General features: G+C 46.7%; 1 protein-coding gene across 3 annotated transcripts in view; it reads left to right on the plus strand.

The window, feature by feature from the left end:
* Nucleotides 1-8,806, plus strand: part of LOC126518063 (uncharacterized) — a 159,508-nt gene extending 150,702 nt beyond the window's left edge. For all 3 annotated transcript variants that reach the window (XM_072285564.1, XM_072285565.1, XM_050167922.3), the window contains 2 exons: nucleotides 1,923-2,187; nucleotides 3,971-8,806. In XM_072285564.1, the coding sequence (XP_072141665.1) occupies nucleotides 1,923-2,187; nucleotides 3,971-4,133 (428 nt within the window). In that variant the 3' untranslated portion in view covers nucleotides 4,134-8,806. The remainder of the gene's footprint in view (nucleotides 1-1,922; nucleotides 2,188-3,970) is intronic.
* The last annotated feature ends 6,529 nt before the right edge of the window (nucleotides 8,807-15,335 follow it).

A 15,335-nucleotide genomic window follows, 5' to 3' on the forward strand; every position in this document is an offset into this window, starting at 1 on the left:
GGGGGAGGAGAGGGAAGGGGGGCGTTGCCGTGCCAAGGCATCTTGCAAGGGAGCGCTGCCTCCGACAAAAAAAAAAAAAAAATGACGGCACAGCTGCTGTACCTAGACTCAGAAATGCAGCCGCATACTTGCGTCTGCTTAAACGCAAGCAGTTTGACCTGTGACGTCAGCGCCAATCGAAGAATCAAACGATGTGACGGTCAGCACTGCTTCGCCCGCAGAAATCTTGCAGGAGGAAAGCGATTGTCTTATCCCATGTTTGTGACGGAGCTGAAGGGATACGTGACAACATTCGTTTCTTTATAACTCTGCTGTCGGAATGTTTTCCCCGAGAAAAAAAAAATCGACAGCATGTTAAGACTCCTCTAACACGCGAAGACAGAAGCTTGCTGTACACTTCGTAAGGCGCCGTCTCGCATCGCCGTGTTGCTGCTTTTGCCGCTCGACTTCTTCGGCTCGTTTTTATGCTTAGCTGCGGCTTCGCGCTCTCGGAGCAGGGTCGGACTCGCGCCAACAACGTCTCTCTTCGATTTTACGTTACATCCTCTCAACAAGAGACTGAAACATATTGACACGTGTACTTATCTTTATCGGGCGACCACGTTTCGCCGCCTGACAAATGTAATCGCACAGCGCGGGACGCGCCTGCATGTATCCAAAGTTTCTGGAAAGTTATCGATGCTTCTACCCGGCTGTCTGTTGTCGCCGAACCTTGTGTTATCTGATTTCATCGCGTGACACGAATGGTGTAGAACTTTGTGGAAAGCACGCGGGTCCGAACGATTAGTCTGGAACGTTCGACGACTGCTGCATAAAAGGCGATGCGCTTGACCCGCAGATCAGATTTTCCACGATCGCCGACTGTGTTCGCCGCGCTCGTTGTGCTTTAAGTGTAGCCTGTTTTGTGGGCACAGGTTCGCCCAATAAAAGCTAGTTTTGCCTTTCACTGTATTGCTACTGCGTTCTTTGACGTCACGACCACGTAACAATATGCTGTTCTGTGTAATGTATGGGTGTTTCCAATGAATGTTCGCACTGTTCGCTTCACTTTGGTGATCGCGTGTAGCCTCATCTCGACAGGGGTATGCGCCGTGGAGAAAGTCACGTGGCTTCTTTTTCTACCACTCGACCAGACGCCGCGTGTCTGTACGTTCAATGCGTAATTCCAATGAATGTAGGCACTGTAGGTTTCCCTTTGATGAGTGCTTGTAACCTCTGCATCAGGACAGGGATGAGCCACTGCATTTGATTGCTTGCTTAGAGGGGTATGAGCCATTGCTGATGATTCTAGTTTTTGTGCCATCGGAGTAAACGTGTATTTTTTTAAGGGCCATAGGTTGTACGAGCCACTTAAGGCTTTCGCCTTACTAATCTTCATCTATTTCGCGTGGGTTTCAGTTGTGCGATGCTGGGCGCCCGTTAAGTGCACCGTAGGAAGCACGTGATCATATCAGCGTGCCCTAGCGTCCTTGACCAGTATGTGACGACGCAGGTTATTAAAGAAAGAAAATGAATGCAAGAAAGATTATGATTATTTTTGAGGAGAAGCCCCCAAACGGCCTGGTGTTTTATTTATTTATTTATTTATATGTTTATTTATTTATTGCTATTGTTTCATGGTGTATTCGCAAAACATTAGTGGCACACCCGAATGTCAGCAAAACTTTTTCCATTGATGTTCCGGTGATGGAGTCTTGATACAAATATAGTTTTCGCTGTTCTTTTTTCCGCTCGAGCCTCTGAAATAACCTCGCTTCTACGCGGAGACACGTTAATGATCCGACAAGTTGCTTGGCAGATTGTGTTTTTCCACTCTATGCACAGCAGACGAACGAGTGTGCATACGGCGCAGACGTGACAAGCACATTCGTATAATTGACACCTTGACCGCTTCAAAAGCGCCTTCTTCGCGGTCCACGCAGCAACGTCCGAGGTTACCCTGGACAACCTCGCCGCGGTGCTGCTCATCACGCTCCTGTCCGCTGACGTCATCGCACTGCTGGCGACCCTGGCGGCCACCGTGTGCTGCGTGGTGTTCGTGTCACGGACGCGTCGCATGCGGTGCCTGCCCGAGTACGAGGAGGCCGACGGCCGCAAGGAGTACGCGCCCGGTCTGCCCCCGCGACGGCCGCGGGGGGAGGCCGACGTGCCCATGCTGACCGCAGCGCGGTACCACACTACGGAGCGGTGAGCTGTGACGACTCCGAGTTGGCTGCTTCGCAGTGTGCAAGCCTGTAGTTGTTGTTTCTTAAGAAGCACTTTTATTTCGCGATACACGAGTGCACGATTGCAGTGGCACTGGTGGGAGAGGTGACGTAATGAGTCACCTTCACTAGGAGGCCTCGACCACCGCATTCCATTTGAACACGGACAGAGGAGAACTAATCTTTCCAAAAGAAAAGCAGTTTACAGAACATACTTGAGTATAAGGAGAATATAGTTTGCCTATCATTATGCAGACTTGCACAGCGAGACCATACTTGTGAATATGTAATAAATAATATGTTTCAAAAGGAAACAGCAACAAAACTAACCTAATTCATAGCGCAATCAGAAAAGCGATGTTTCTGTTAATACCAAAATGGCAATATGCATGCACAAGTCGTAGCGGATAAGTGAGGAAGTACATTCGAGCATTTGAAAGTTAATGAGATATATTTTTATGCATAAATGATGCCAGTCCCAACCTTTACCTCGACGAACACCAACAACAAATGTAAGAAATTATAAAAGCAAACAGCAACAGGAGCTCATATCTAAATGCATAGCTCCGGAATAATTTCGCCCACATGGAAGTACTTTAACGTTAAAGTAAATCTCTCGGCAAGAGGAATTATGCGTTGGCCGAATGTATGCTGTCCAGGTGAAGTTGGACCCTTCTGCGAGAAAAGTGGTCTGCGACGGCATAACGTACCTGTTGTCAGCACTAAATATGCTCGCTGCGACAAAATTGATTTCAAATTTTAGCTTATCTGATAAACAAAATGTTAACTTATTTCGTTTAAAACAATTGACCACACTGGGCTCATCTCAAGTTAACGACTACATATTTAGGAATATCGCAGAAAAGCTGTTGCAATCTATGGATGCATAGCTATTTCTCTTTCTGTTTAGATAAATTTTCAGATAAGCTTTTACTGTTGTGGTGGCATTAAACTTATCATTGAACGTCCTTAATTTCTCGCCACTATGCCAAAATAATACGCTGATGACTGCTTTGCTTCGGGTCTTAATATGCCTGTATACCAAACGTCACCCGAAGCGACATCAAAATTGATAAGGAAGGTTATCCACAATTCAAGGTAGAGTGTAACATATTATGAGCAATATCTTAACGACGGGCCCTTCAAAAAAGTATCTCCAAAATGTCACTGGATGTTTGCGTGAACACTTCCGTTTTCTCGTAAAGCTCAACTTGCATTATTTATACAAGGTTCTGTAGATGAACAATAATGCCAAATAAATGTTGCCGCGGAGCTTCACTCGTTATTATAAAACTTTTCTCCCTTAATATTGGTCGACAGTCTTCCAAAAATGGCGTTCCTTCCCAAAGTACAAATAATCTTCTGAGAATTTATTTATTTATTCGGTACACCTACATCGCCTGCACGGCATTACCGTAGGGGGGTTAAAATACAATGTCAGTGCCGCATCGAAAAATAGGGGAAAAGAACTTTCGACGTTTCAATGCCCTGTTATGTCCCTGCGTTAACATCAATTAAAATATACTGTCTTGCAATTCTGCAGCATGCTTCGATGCTAATGATTTTTCGAAGTAGGTCTTGTTGGGGCTATTAGTATATATATATCGAACGAAGGGGTTCTTGTGACACGGGACTCTATTTAGTTTTGTCATTCGCTTTGAATTTCCTTTGAAACTGTGATTTGTCATTTCAGTGCTGCTCCACATAGTTTGGCGACTGACGTATGTCGGTGTGGAGGTACTTACCACTTTTAAATACTTCTGCAGGGAGCCGGTGTATAGCCTGCCGAGCAAAAAGAGCGGCTACCGGGACGAGCCACGGCTCGTGATGGCCCCCGACGATGCACCAGTGCTGCACCTGGGCAGGCAGCCACCAGGAACCGTCTACGTGCTGCCGCCTGGAAGCCTCGTCATGATCGAATCGCGCTGAAGATCGCCATCTCGGGAATGCTGATCTGTAAACACCTCGCATTTGCAGCTGTATAGTAGCGCAATATCCGGAATCAGGAGCAGCGAGCAAGACCCTTTCGAGTAGTTGCTTTTTTTTCGAAGCAGACGCTGGAAATTTTTTTTTTTCGGTGGATTTCTCGACGTTCGTTGTGGGCCGAAGCTCGCGTTTTAGCTGTTGTGTCAGTAGTTTGCCATACCTCTCAGCTGTTATTGGCGCACGTTGTTGCCACATCAAGATCACTCAAGATGAGTGACTCATTGCGAGCTCCGCTTGCACACAAACACGCGCAGCTCTTTCATGCGACCATATAAGTGTTAGGAGTAAGCAAACGGCGAAGGAAGGAAAACGAGCACGAACAACGGGAACTACCACGTCTTCGCAGCCTTTTTTTTTTTGTGACACCCGTCTTCTGTGGCATCGCGAAGCTCCACCATAATAGTTTTCATTTCAGTTCCTTACATCAAGACTCGACAAAAAAAGACAGGTAGAATGGAGTACATTTTATTGGGAAACCACGCGAGATTTTCTTGTCGGTTTATAAATTCAACCACTTTGACCATCAGCACCAGTTTGTCTTCGCGATAGCACTGAAATAGAAAAAAAAAAGATTGCGCAGACAGGTTTTTTATGAACACACTTTCTGCTACAAGGCATTGCTGTACACCAAACAAGAAAAGCGTAGGAAATGTTGCTGCGTGTATGTCATGCCGTTATATGATGTGTTCATTACTCACAATGTTTTTGTTTTTTGTGTGTCTTGGTGAGAGAAATAGTCTATTAACGATACGTGCACTGCCTACATCCTCAAAAGCGAGTACGCATTCAGTACAAACTCGTGAGTCGAGATGCATCTACGAGATGCGCTACGAGTACATGCGACAGAGTGAACTATGTTGTGTCCAATAGATACATCCCGAGTGCACATCTTCAGACACTTGTAATGTTATGGAGCTTCTCACTATAGCATCAAAATTTGGGTTAAGAGTAGCCGTCAACACAGCAAGGAAGTCTACTTGACTTCAACGATTTCATTTGGCTCGACAGCTGTAGGGAACGCTTGTCTGAATCGTCACGACCAAATAGCGCTTGCTTTGCTGTCACTTTTCGTTCGTGCCCAAAGACTACGCCACTGCGATTCTCCAATGCGAACCCACAGTCTCAAGGCTCGGCCACCTCCAGGCAGTAACGCGCAACAGGTTCAGCTGCGTTGTGACGGAATGTGGGTAGTTCGTACCCCTGAAACGTGATCTGCCCCCCCCCCCCCCCCCGCCCGTTTTTCTACATGTGGCAAGACCCACTCATGCCCCTTTGCATCGAGCTTTGTGCGCTCCGTCAAACGCTGTCATTTAACGCCAGGAGTTCATAAACCCAGAAGCGTCGTTTTCGATGCGCCTGTTCAGTCTTGCATTTTACTTTTCGTGGCGTTGCTGTCATTCTCCGTGTCGTGGTGGCATTATTCCAAGTTCGAAATTGTGAGGAGTGCGTGACGAAGACGTACGCTTCAGATCAGGTGAGAGCTGGAGCAACGCTACGCCTGATTCGCACGAAAGCAAGGGGACTGTAGTCGCGGACAACTTTCTGCGGCTACGAAGGGGAAGCTACGGGCGCGTGGCGTGTTGCACACGTGTTACCGCACCAAGTAGTCCGGCAGCGTTCCACAGTGCCCTTGGTTGCTCGGAACAGACGCTGAATCGACGGAGCTTCCACGTGCGACGGTATCGCGTTGCCCCAGACGCGGAAGAGCAAAGCCGCATAATAAGTAAACCTTTGCACTCAGTGGTGTGTTCTGTCTTCTTTAACTGTTGCTAGTAAGCTGTTTATGCTTTCTCTTCCCTAGCCAAAACTAACGCGGATTAAAACGCGGCACTCTTTTCAGAAGCGCGCTCACTTTTGCGCGCTTTGCCTCCATAGCTTTTCCTTCATAGCCACAGAAAGTTGTCCGCGAGTATACATCAGGGTGGATCGCCAGCACTTAAATATAGCGATTGGATCACTATGCGAAGAATGGCAACGTCGACCCTCGGCACAGGACAAGAACACGCGCAAACGGACCCGACGCTTTCTGTGAATGGCCTTCACTGAATCCATCCTACTAATGTATGCAAAGGGACTGAAGGATGACCCTTTTCTTTCTTTCCTTTAGCTCTCCGAGTGGTTTATGTACGCCCAGAATAATCGCAACTTGTGGGAGAAGTAAAGGGTGCATACTCATGAAATCTTGTAAATGAATTTTTGATAATTCATACCCACCTGATTCCGCTACGTACCGAGAGGTAAGCCCGTTTGTTTCTTTATGTAAAATTGTTCGTCCGGCTCGTTCACGTCTTTTGTAGATAAGATGAAACCTGTATCTTGAGCCAATGCTTTTGTCGTCATGTTTTCTTTTCTGACAACTTCCCACCAGTATTTCCACACCATAATTACGTCCTCGCAAACCGCAAGTGTTCAGGTATGAGGTCCCGGAATTCACCATGACCACAATGCTATTAACTTGTTTTATCTTGATAAGAATTTACCGGGAATGCTGACGCTCAAGGAAGCCTTTAAGTACTTTCATCTCGTGTGCACGGTGACCAAGCATCAATGAGTCGATCGATCGATCGATCAATCAGTAAATCAGTCAATCAATCAATCGATTGTTAATTTTTTGTTTGCGCAAGAAAAGGAGCAGCTACACAAAAGTTGCCGGACCGAGTTGCTGGATGGGATGGCTGCCCCTGATTTAACACCTGCAGACAACAAGTACTGCTTGGTCACTTTACTTTAGCGGAGAACTAAACTATCGTAATCCATGTGCATGGTAACATTTCAAGAAAAAAAGAAAAGCAGCTAGAAAAACAGCAATAAGAAGGCATAAAGATGCTAGACATCTCACAGACAACGGGAAGGCATGCATACATACTTTTCTGCGAAGTGTTGGTAGCGTACGGAGAAGCTAAAAATGTTTCAGAAATGGACAAGAAGAGTTTCAAGATGCCACCGTGCAAGACTGCATGCCGCGTAACTCAGTGGGGAGCTCAATCATCGTCAAAGCTAAGCAACGTCTATTGGTCTTTAAAAAAAAATTGCAATTTCGCCTGACGGTGGCAGCACACACGGATAGCAAAGTTTTGCCTCGCACCTGTACTTTTCGGACGGTTTTCGAAGTGTACGCGCGATCGACATACGAGGGCGCGCCAAAATTTCTGGTTCCTTTAAAAGATTTAACACGCCGTGTAGGGGCTCGTACTAGTATCGAACAGGTGCCATGGCGCTGCATGTAAAGAGTGGCAGCAGTGTCATTACATCGCTTTCAGATTGTGAGCACTAATATATTTGTTCGCACTTTTTAAGAGTCTCAAAAGACTCAAGTACAAAGGCGCTTGCTGTAATCTGATTACTGTTGTTCGCGCACTACAGTTGTCAAGATTCTGGGCAATAATTCGGTCAGGAAGATAATACATTGTTTGAGCAACATTAGCGGTAAAATATTTGCAGCATCTTACCTATGCGACATAGCAAAACTTATAGCATACGTAGACTTAAATATTTGCGGAAATACATGTTCACGGCAATGGCGGAGATTCGAGTGGAGGGTCCACATAACTGCAATAGAAAGAAAAATTAGTCAGGCGACGTTTGGTAGAAATTAGTGCCAATCGTCTTCCCCATCCCCCACGTGCCAGATTTCGCGCGCTCCGCTATTGGACTTCCCCCTCCGCTTCATGATGGTATGCGCACCGTAAGATCACTTCCGAGCCACCATGCTATGGGAACTGATGCTGGGGCCGCTATAGGAACGTGTGGAAACCGACCGAGAACCGGCAGAACCAAATGCCGAGGCAGAAGAATGGTCGTTTTTATTTATTAATGTCGAGGAGCCGGCACTGGAGCGTGCCAAATACGAAAAATCGGCTGATGGAGACGGCGATGGCAGCCAGCGAAATGATAGTTTGATGTCTCTTTAATTCGTGGTTTTGTTTTGCGCATGCATATACTTTCTTTCTCACACGAAAGTTGTTTGTTTAACCATTCAAATTTTGATTTCCTTCTCGTTATCTGATTAGATTATACACCCGATGCGTGGTGAATGCCTCACTGTGGATATGCGTCGCGATTACAGGTCGACGACGACATGACCACCTTTGCTTCCGTTAGATTTATTCAGCAATGCCGCAAGTGGGAAGCGAGGATACTGCCTTGTTGCAACAGTAGTCCTCCCAACTTTCAGGATTTTGAAGTACTAAACGCTCCTAAAATTGTCAAAATCCTCATTTACACTTACTGTGGTGCTGCTGTCTGCGTGTACGCGAGCAAATATTGCGCTATTGTATCGCATATCGGGGCTAGGAAGGAGGTCAGATTGCGCAATAATTCAAGATCACGCCCCAGTCTCCACGGCACAAGTCTCACCTCTAGCTGAACCTCGCTTCCAGAACAGACAATGTTCGTTCACACCGACTGCTCCCTTTAATGCTAGCTGTCCTCCTGAAACACCGCCCTCACGCTTCTGGTGCCGCAGGTTGGGCGCTTATGATTAAATGTACACTCGTATTACCTCAAGCTCGACCTTATGGACAAGCATGGCCACATTGTGACGCTGTCGCTGCAAACCCAGGAAAACACGTCACATCACCAACGTCTCTGGCGTAATAAAAACGTCAACTGTTGCAGTTTTGGTAGCATGACTTCGCTTGTCATTTTCAGCACCCTTTGTTCAGTCAACGAAATCGTTCAAGGTGACTGTGAAGAAGACAATGACAATGATAGTATTCAGCGAACAAAACAACTACTAAGTGTCTAGCACTTAACGCAAATTTCATCCTACCCTAAAAACCTAATGCAATTGGCAAAAGCCATTAAGTTTCGTTATAGTAACCTTCTTGAGAGGTAAATAGCACTACTTCTGCAGCTACAAGCTATGGTAACTGAGTCCTTAGCAAAGTGTTACTACCTGCGCCACTCTTATGTACCAAATTATGTGGGTAGTAAAGGGTACTACCGCCGCCATTGCTACCTATGGTTGCTAAAAACTTCGTGAACTTTGTCACAAGCCGTTACTAGCATTCAGTTAGTAACTGACGTAGGCTTAGCAGAACCGGTCAGTTTCCGATATAGTGCCAACTTCGAGTCATAAATACTACTGCCGGTGCCATCAAAACCAGAAGTCCTCAGTAAACTGTTGGTACCACAGATAGGCTTTCGAACAAGCTTCTTTGTATAGTAAAGGCACCTACCGGCGCATTTTTATCCCGGGCTTCTTGGTTAACCACGTGACAAGCTGTCACTAGCTTTCGATCAGTAACTGACACAGCCTTTTTTTTACAAAGGGAGCGTGTTCTACCTGAATCGAATGCCTATCGGCTTCATGAAGTAGCTACACGGCCTAACGGGCAGCTGCTTCGTTGTCTCAAATCTTTTCGCTCTCTTTGAAGACATGGTATAGAGCCGCGCTTGCAGATCGTACACGCGGCCCAGTTGGCGTTCAACGTGGCCCTGCAAGCGCCGTTCCATCGAGATGCCTATACGACCACATCCCCGCGGACACGTTTTGCGAAGACGGCGTCTACCAGCGCACCCCGAAGAGGTCGCACTATTTTGGGAACATCCGACACGAGCAAGCCGGCGGAAGAGACGAGGCTGCGACGACGAAACAAGGTCGTCGCGGTGTTTTGGCCTGTGGTATACAGCTTCGGAGAACGAGATAACGAGTATATATTTATTCCTTGAGCTTATGGGTTGGGGTCCCCGTAACAACCCCCGTATTCTGGAGACTGTGGAATGCAAAATTGTCTATGAAGAGAGAGTTTCGAAGGCGTTACGCTGATTTACCGTCTCTGCAAAAAAAAAAAAATTAAGATAAAACCTGGGCGCCTTCGTCATTGCTCATTGTATAGGCTGCAGGAATGGAGAAACGAATTTTCGAACACCACACTATAGGCGCTTTAACGTGACAGGTGGCGCGTCCCACGCCTTTCGATAGCGGAATAAGCAGGCGAGATATGTAATCATCTCCCGCACATCTGTGTCATAGCTCGTCACGGCGGTTTTACAGAAAACATATGACGACACATGTTTATGCCCAATGTAGAATAGGTTCGGTGAGGTTCACGTGAAAAATAAGGGGCCTGAAGGATGCACGTTATAAAAACGACGGCAGAGCGGGAACTCTAAACTGAAATACGCACTGTCATTAAAGGGCAAATCCGGCGATTTGTTGATGTCAGCGGATGTGAATGAAATTCGCTGGGCACGTTCCACTGAACACTTCCGCCATGTCCTCAATACAGCAGGTTTGAGTTTTGCACAGATGTTTTACAAATGCATTTAATTAGTTGCCTCGAACACCCCACCTTGCGTCCTCCTCTGTTACAGGCCACATTGTGTATGACGTCAGGAGTGTTCTATGCAGAGCATGCTGAGATCATGCAGACGACAGAGACAAGAGCGTCGAGGAGTCGACGATCGTGAGCTGACGATCGTGCATGGCGTGAACAGTTGCTGTTCGCTAGAAGTTGCGTTCACCTTCGCTGCTCGCGGAAATCTTCAGCAGCGGCGCAGTTGTGTTCACGATTACGCCGCTTCCGTAAATTCGCAGCAGCAGTGACATAGAGCAGACTTCGTTATTACTGCAGTTATTAGCTCTGCGTTTGTGTGGTCGAGCTCTGCTCACGAGGTGGCGCCACGAATCCGGCCGGCCACATTTCCGCCTCACGTGACCCGCCAATCGGACGAATCCGCTTGCTGCGTATACCGAAATGCACGACACGCTGAAACTCCCTAGTCCTCGTGACGTGTGCGCAGTTTCAACTTCTTATACCAAGAGCACTGCCCAAAAACAATCCTTCTTAGAAGCTACGAAATTTGCCTTTCGTACGACGTAAAAAATGGGCTGAGGGGCATATGACAGGAGTTACCAAGTCATGACCGCTGAAACACTGCTATCCTTGAAAAGAAAAGTGTACACTGACTGCATTGTACCAGTACTAACATATGGAGCATAGTCTTGGAGTTTAACGAAAAGGCTTCAGAACAAGTTGAGACATTGCAACGGACGATGAAACAAAAGAGAAAATACTAGGCATAACGTTAAGAGACAGCAAGAGAGCAGAATGAATCTCAGAGCAAATGGGCAAAAGAGAGCAAACCGATATTCTAGGTTACATTAAAATGAAGAAATAGGGCTCGGCAGGCCATGTTAGGCACAGGGCAGATAAACAGAGACCCATTAGAAATACAGAATCGCTGTCAAGGGAAGGCACAATGCGTTGGCGGGCTAGTTGGTGCGAATCCATGAATACTTTGTTAAGCGCAAAACGACACACACAAGAAAGACGACAGCACAAGGCGATTTTTAGATATGTTGACGATTTTCTCGTTGTAATAAAACAGACTAACAACGAATCCTCCGTGACGGTAGCTGATATTTTAACTCTGTTCAATAACAATGCAAAAGTTTAACTTTCACACATGAGCTATCTAGGGACGGTAAACTACAGTTTTTAGATTTGCAACTTTCCTTACAAACAGGCCACGCCTGTTGGATGTACTCGCCACGTGCACGTAAGGAACTTTTACCTTACGCGTCTGCGCACTCAAAGACTGTGAAGCGCGCCATTGCTTTGATGTGTTTAGAATCTTCCTTAATAAAATCTTGTCATAAAATCTTGGCTGCAGGCTGCTGGTTACCCAAGTGTGATGGTGACGTCAGTCTCGGAGGTATTGCTTCAGAAATTGAAAGGGAAACGGCACAAATGTAACTGCATCACACAAAAGAAGAGGCCTGAAGTTGTGCCGTATTGCCACAGAGTGGCTCACAATCTAAAGAATGTCGCCACTAGATACCAAATTCCGGTAGTGTTTTCCGCTCCTCAGAAACAGTCAATGTTGTGCAGCCGTATTTCTAAATCAAGTAAAAAACCTGATTGTGAAAAGAACCACGTGAAGTTTGTAGATTGCAGCGTCGGTGTGGTTAATAAGGTTCCCTTGTCATGTGGCAAAGTGTATGCAGGGCAGTCAGGCCGCTGTGTTAACGAGCGCCTTAGAGAACATGAGCGATCTGTACCAACAGGCACAGGTTCCCATTTGGCTCAGCATTGTAAAACATGCAGATGCAAACCCATGTTTCGTGATACCACGATTTTGAAAAAGAGCCGTGACACCACCGCCCGAGAGTTATCGGAAGCATTTTTCATTCAGTCATTGGGGTCACAATGCATTAGTGTGCCTTCCTTAACCTTGTACAGCGCTGAATTTGGTTTTTTGGATTCTGTCGCTTGAGTGCGCTCTTGGGGTCGGATGTTGGTGGCTCCACCGCATGGTGCTCACTGCGCATGTTCCTCTGGTTTGAGCGGTCTATAAAGGAGTGTCGCAAAAAAAAAAAAGCGCCTTGTCCGGTCGTTTTTCTTGTGTGTGTCGTTTTGCGCTAAACAAAGTATTCAAGGGAAGCGATGCTCAGTCGATGACGGCAGAAAAATAAGGGTGGGCGAGGGATGAAATTAGGAAATTTCCGGGCACTAGTTGGAACCAGCAGCTCAAGACAAGGGTAATTGGAGATCGGTGTGAGAGGCCTTCGTCCTGCATTGGACGTAAAAATAGGCTGCCGCTGCTACCGCCTCCGCGGATGACGACGACGGCATTTGTTTTTCCCTCAGTCTACCGCTTTCTGCCTGCTTATGATCCTCGCCTATAAGGTGAGAGCGAGCTATGTAGAACGGTGTCAAGGAGAATAGTTCTTGCTATTGCATTCGTCCCACTCTGTAGGCTTTGCATTAAAGCGAAACGTGCCAGTCCAACGCCACAAGGTACACTTTCTGATGGTAGCCGCCATGGTAGAACAAGAAATAAAAAGAAAGAACTAGCCCGGCTGGTTTCCACACGGCGAACACCATGAAATCTTCGCTTGAAGATGTTATATGTGAATGATAGTAACAAATCTATAATTCCGGCCTCGTACCTATGCCAGCCTCGTTATGTATGTGCCTGGAGACAGCACGCTTTCAAAATGCAGTAGTACCTCACAGGGATTTATCTGCTTTCTTTCTGGGGAAACTTTCGCATTGAAATTTATTACATCTGGGGACACCTCACTTTCCGACGACAACAGCTGAATAAAAATTATCACGATGAAAAATGGCCAGATGCAAATCTAAATCGCCTTTATTGCTCTGTGCCCCCCCCCCCCCCCGGCTCCCTTCATTGGATGGATGCGATACGAGATTTCATTCAATGCTGAATATAAAAAATCAAGTCCCTTAGTCACAGCATTCACTCAAGGTGGAGGTCTGCCTGTTTCGCCCGTGGCTCAGCACGTTCTCCCACGCTAGGATGAGCTCATTAGCCCAAACAGAAGTCACGACCCGTTGTCAGAAACGTCAAACAGTGATTGTGATGACAAGTTACTTATCTGGAAACTAATGTTCTCCAGATGTACTTAATTAAGTCTCAGGCATGCTGTTACTCCCGCTGAGAAATTAACAGCACTTGATGACTCTGAGATATTCCCAATGCGGTAATGGCGGAAACTCTCAACTTTCTGCTGACAAGAGCGCTGAACGCGCATATGTAGTTCAACATGGTAGCATGTAAAGAAATGTGGTTATTAGGTTACTAGGAATGAAGGCGCACACAACATAATGCATTGCCATTAGAAATGCGTGCTGCGAATGGAGATGCTGCAATATTTACCAGCTTACACTTCAATGAACCAAAGCTAAAGTTGCTTCTGTGTTCCACTTTCCAGTTTCAAGTTTATCAGCAGTTTATAAATAAAGGAGTAAGAAATTACGCAACAACCGGCGAGGATTCGAAGCCCAGTTCTCAGAAATAGTGGTTGGAGGCTTTAGCTCTCCAGCTGTTCGCTTGCTGCATAAATAAAAAGGTCGCACCTTCGCCAGAAAGCCGATGCATAGATTCCAATAGTAAATTGGTAGACGGCTATACCATGTAAGGATAGTATCTTTAACGGCCGTATGAACTTGGAAACACTCGCTTTCTAACTGAATTAACAAGCATGGTGTCTGCGCGCACAAGCAAACGTGAACAAATCGCACTCGATGAGCGCGGACACTCACTGTCAAAACGTTAGCATGCACATTTGTGTAGAAATGAACCTACGCGAATTACTTGCGTCGCCTATCAACAAGCTATCGGCGCAATCGGTGCGCCAGACGGGCCGATGCCTAAGTCACGCGCCAGACTCGCTACCGAAGCGAGCGAGGCCGGCACAGCGCGTGAAGTTCGCCTGTTCAGCGACCGGTCTCTTTTGGACGTCTATCTTTTCAGCTCCCCGCGCATTCTTGCCTTCCTTCTGCACTTCTACACGGCACCACTGCAATATTGGGCTACGACAAGGTGAGAAATTTTGTTGGACAGGCTGCGACGCATTTCAAGCAGTTTAGGCTTTTACGGCACGGAACCGAGACTTGCGACGCAGTTAACGAAAAACAGCTCAGCCGTCCTGGCGCAGTTAATTTGAATTAATGACTCGTACTGGAAAATGTTTGCGACGCTTTCTGTGAGTCCCACATTATTATAACTAATTTCATTACTTTTTGGGGTACCTTCGAAGCACAGTGGCCGCGCCCGGCGTTGTCACGCACTTAACAAAAACAAGCTCGTATGTGCGACGTAGTTTCGCGCCTACTGAATCTTAATGGGACAAGTTCGTAATGCCTTCTCTGAGCCCCAACAATATTGTAATTAATTTCGTTGCCTTTTCGGGATACTATTGAGGCACGCTCGCCGCGCCTGGCGTTGTGGCGCACTTTGCGAGAACCAGCTCGGCCGTGGTGACTTAACTCATCGTGTACCGAATCTTAACGAGACAAGTTTCTGACGCCTTCCATGGCCGCGCACCATATACGTTCTTTCTGTACTCGCGCTAGTCCAAAACGCGACGAGCTATTGGCTAGAATAGTAACGCGGGAGTGTGCTCTTTACACTGGCAAAACGCGCAAAAGGTTTCTTCTGGGTGGCTGGCTCGGCTTGTTTCTTAAGTTCATGTTTCGCTGTACCAGTCTTAGAATGCAAAGCACGACACCTGGGTATAAATAAGCGCGCTCAAAAAGAATTACGCCGGAACTGCCAAAATAAAAGCGTAACGAACCATCAATTATCACCCATGTGGTACGGGGGTGCAAGTCAAATACGGAACGGCGTTTTTTTTTTTTTTTTTCGGACCTCGCCGTAGCGCATCGCAAC

This window comes from Dermacentor andersoni, chromosome 11 (assembly GCF_023375885.2).
Source record: "Dermacentor andersoni chromosome 11, qqDerAnde1_hic_scaffold, whole genome shotgun sequence".
NCBI classification, from domain to species: Eukaryota; Metazoa; Arthropoda; class Arachnida; order Ixodida; family Ixodidae; genus Dermacentor; species Dermacentor andersoni.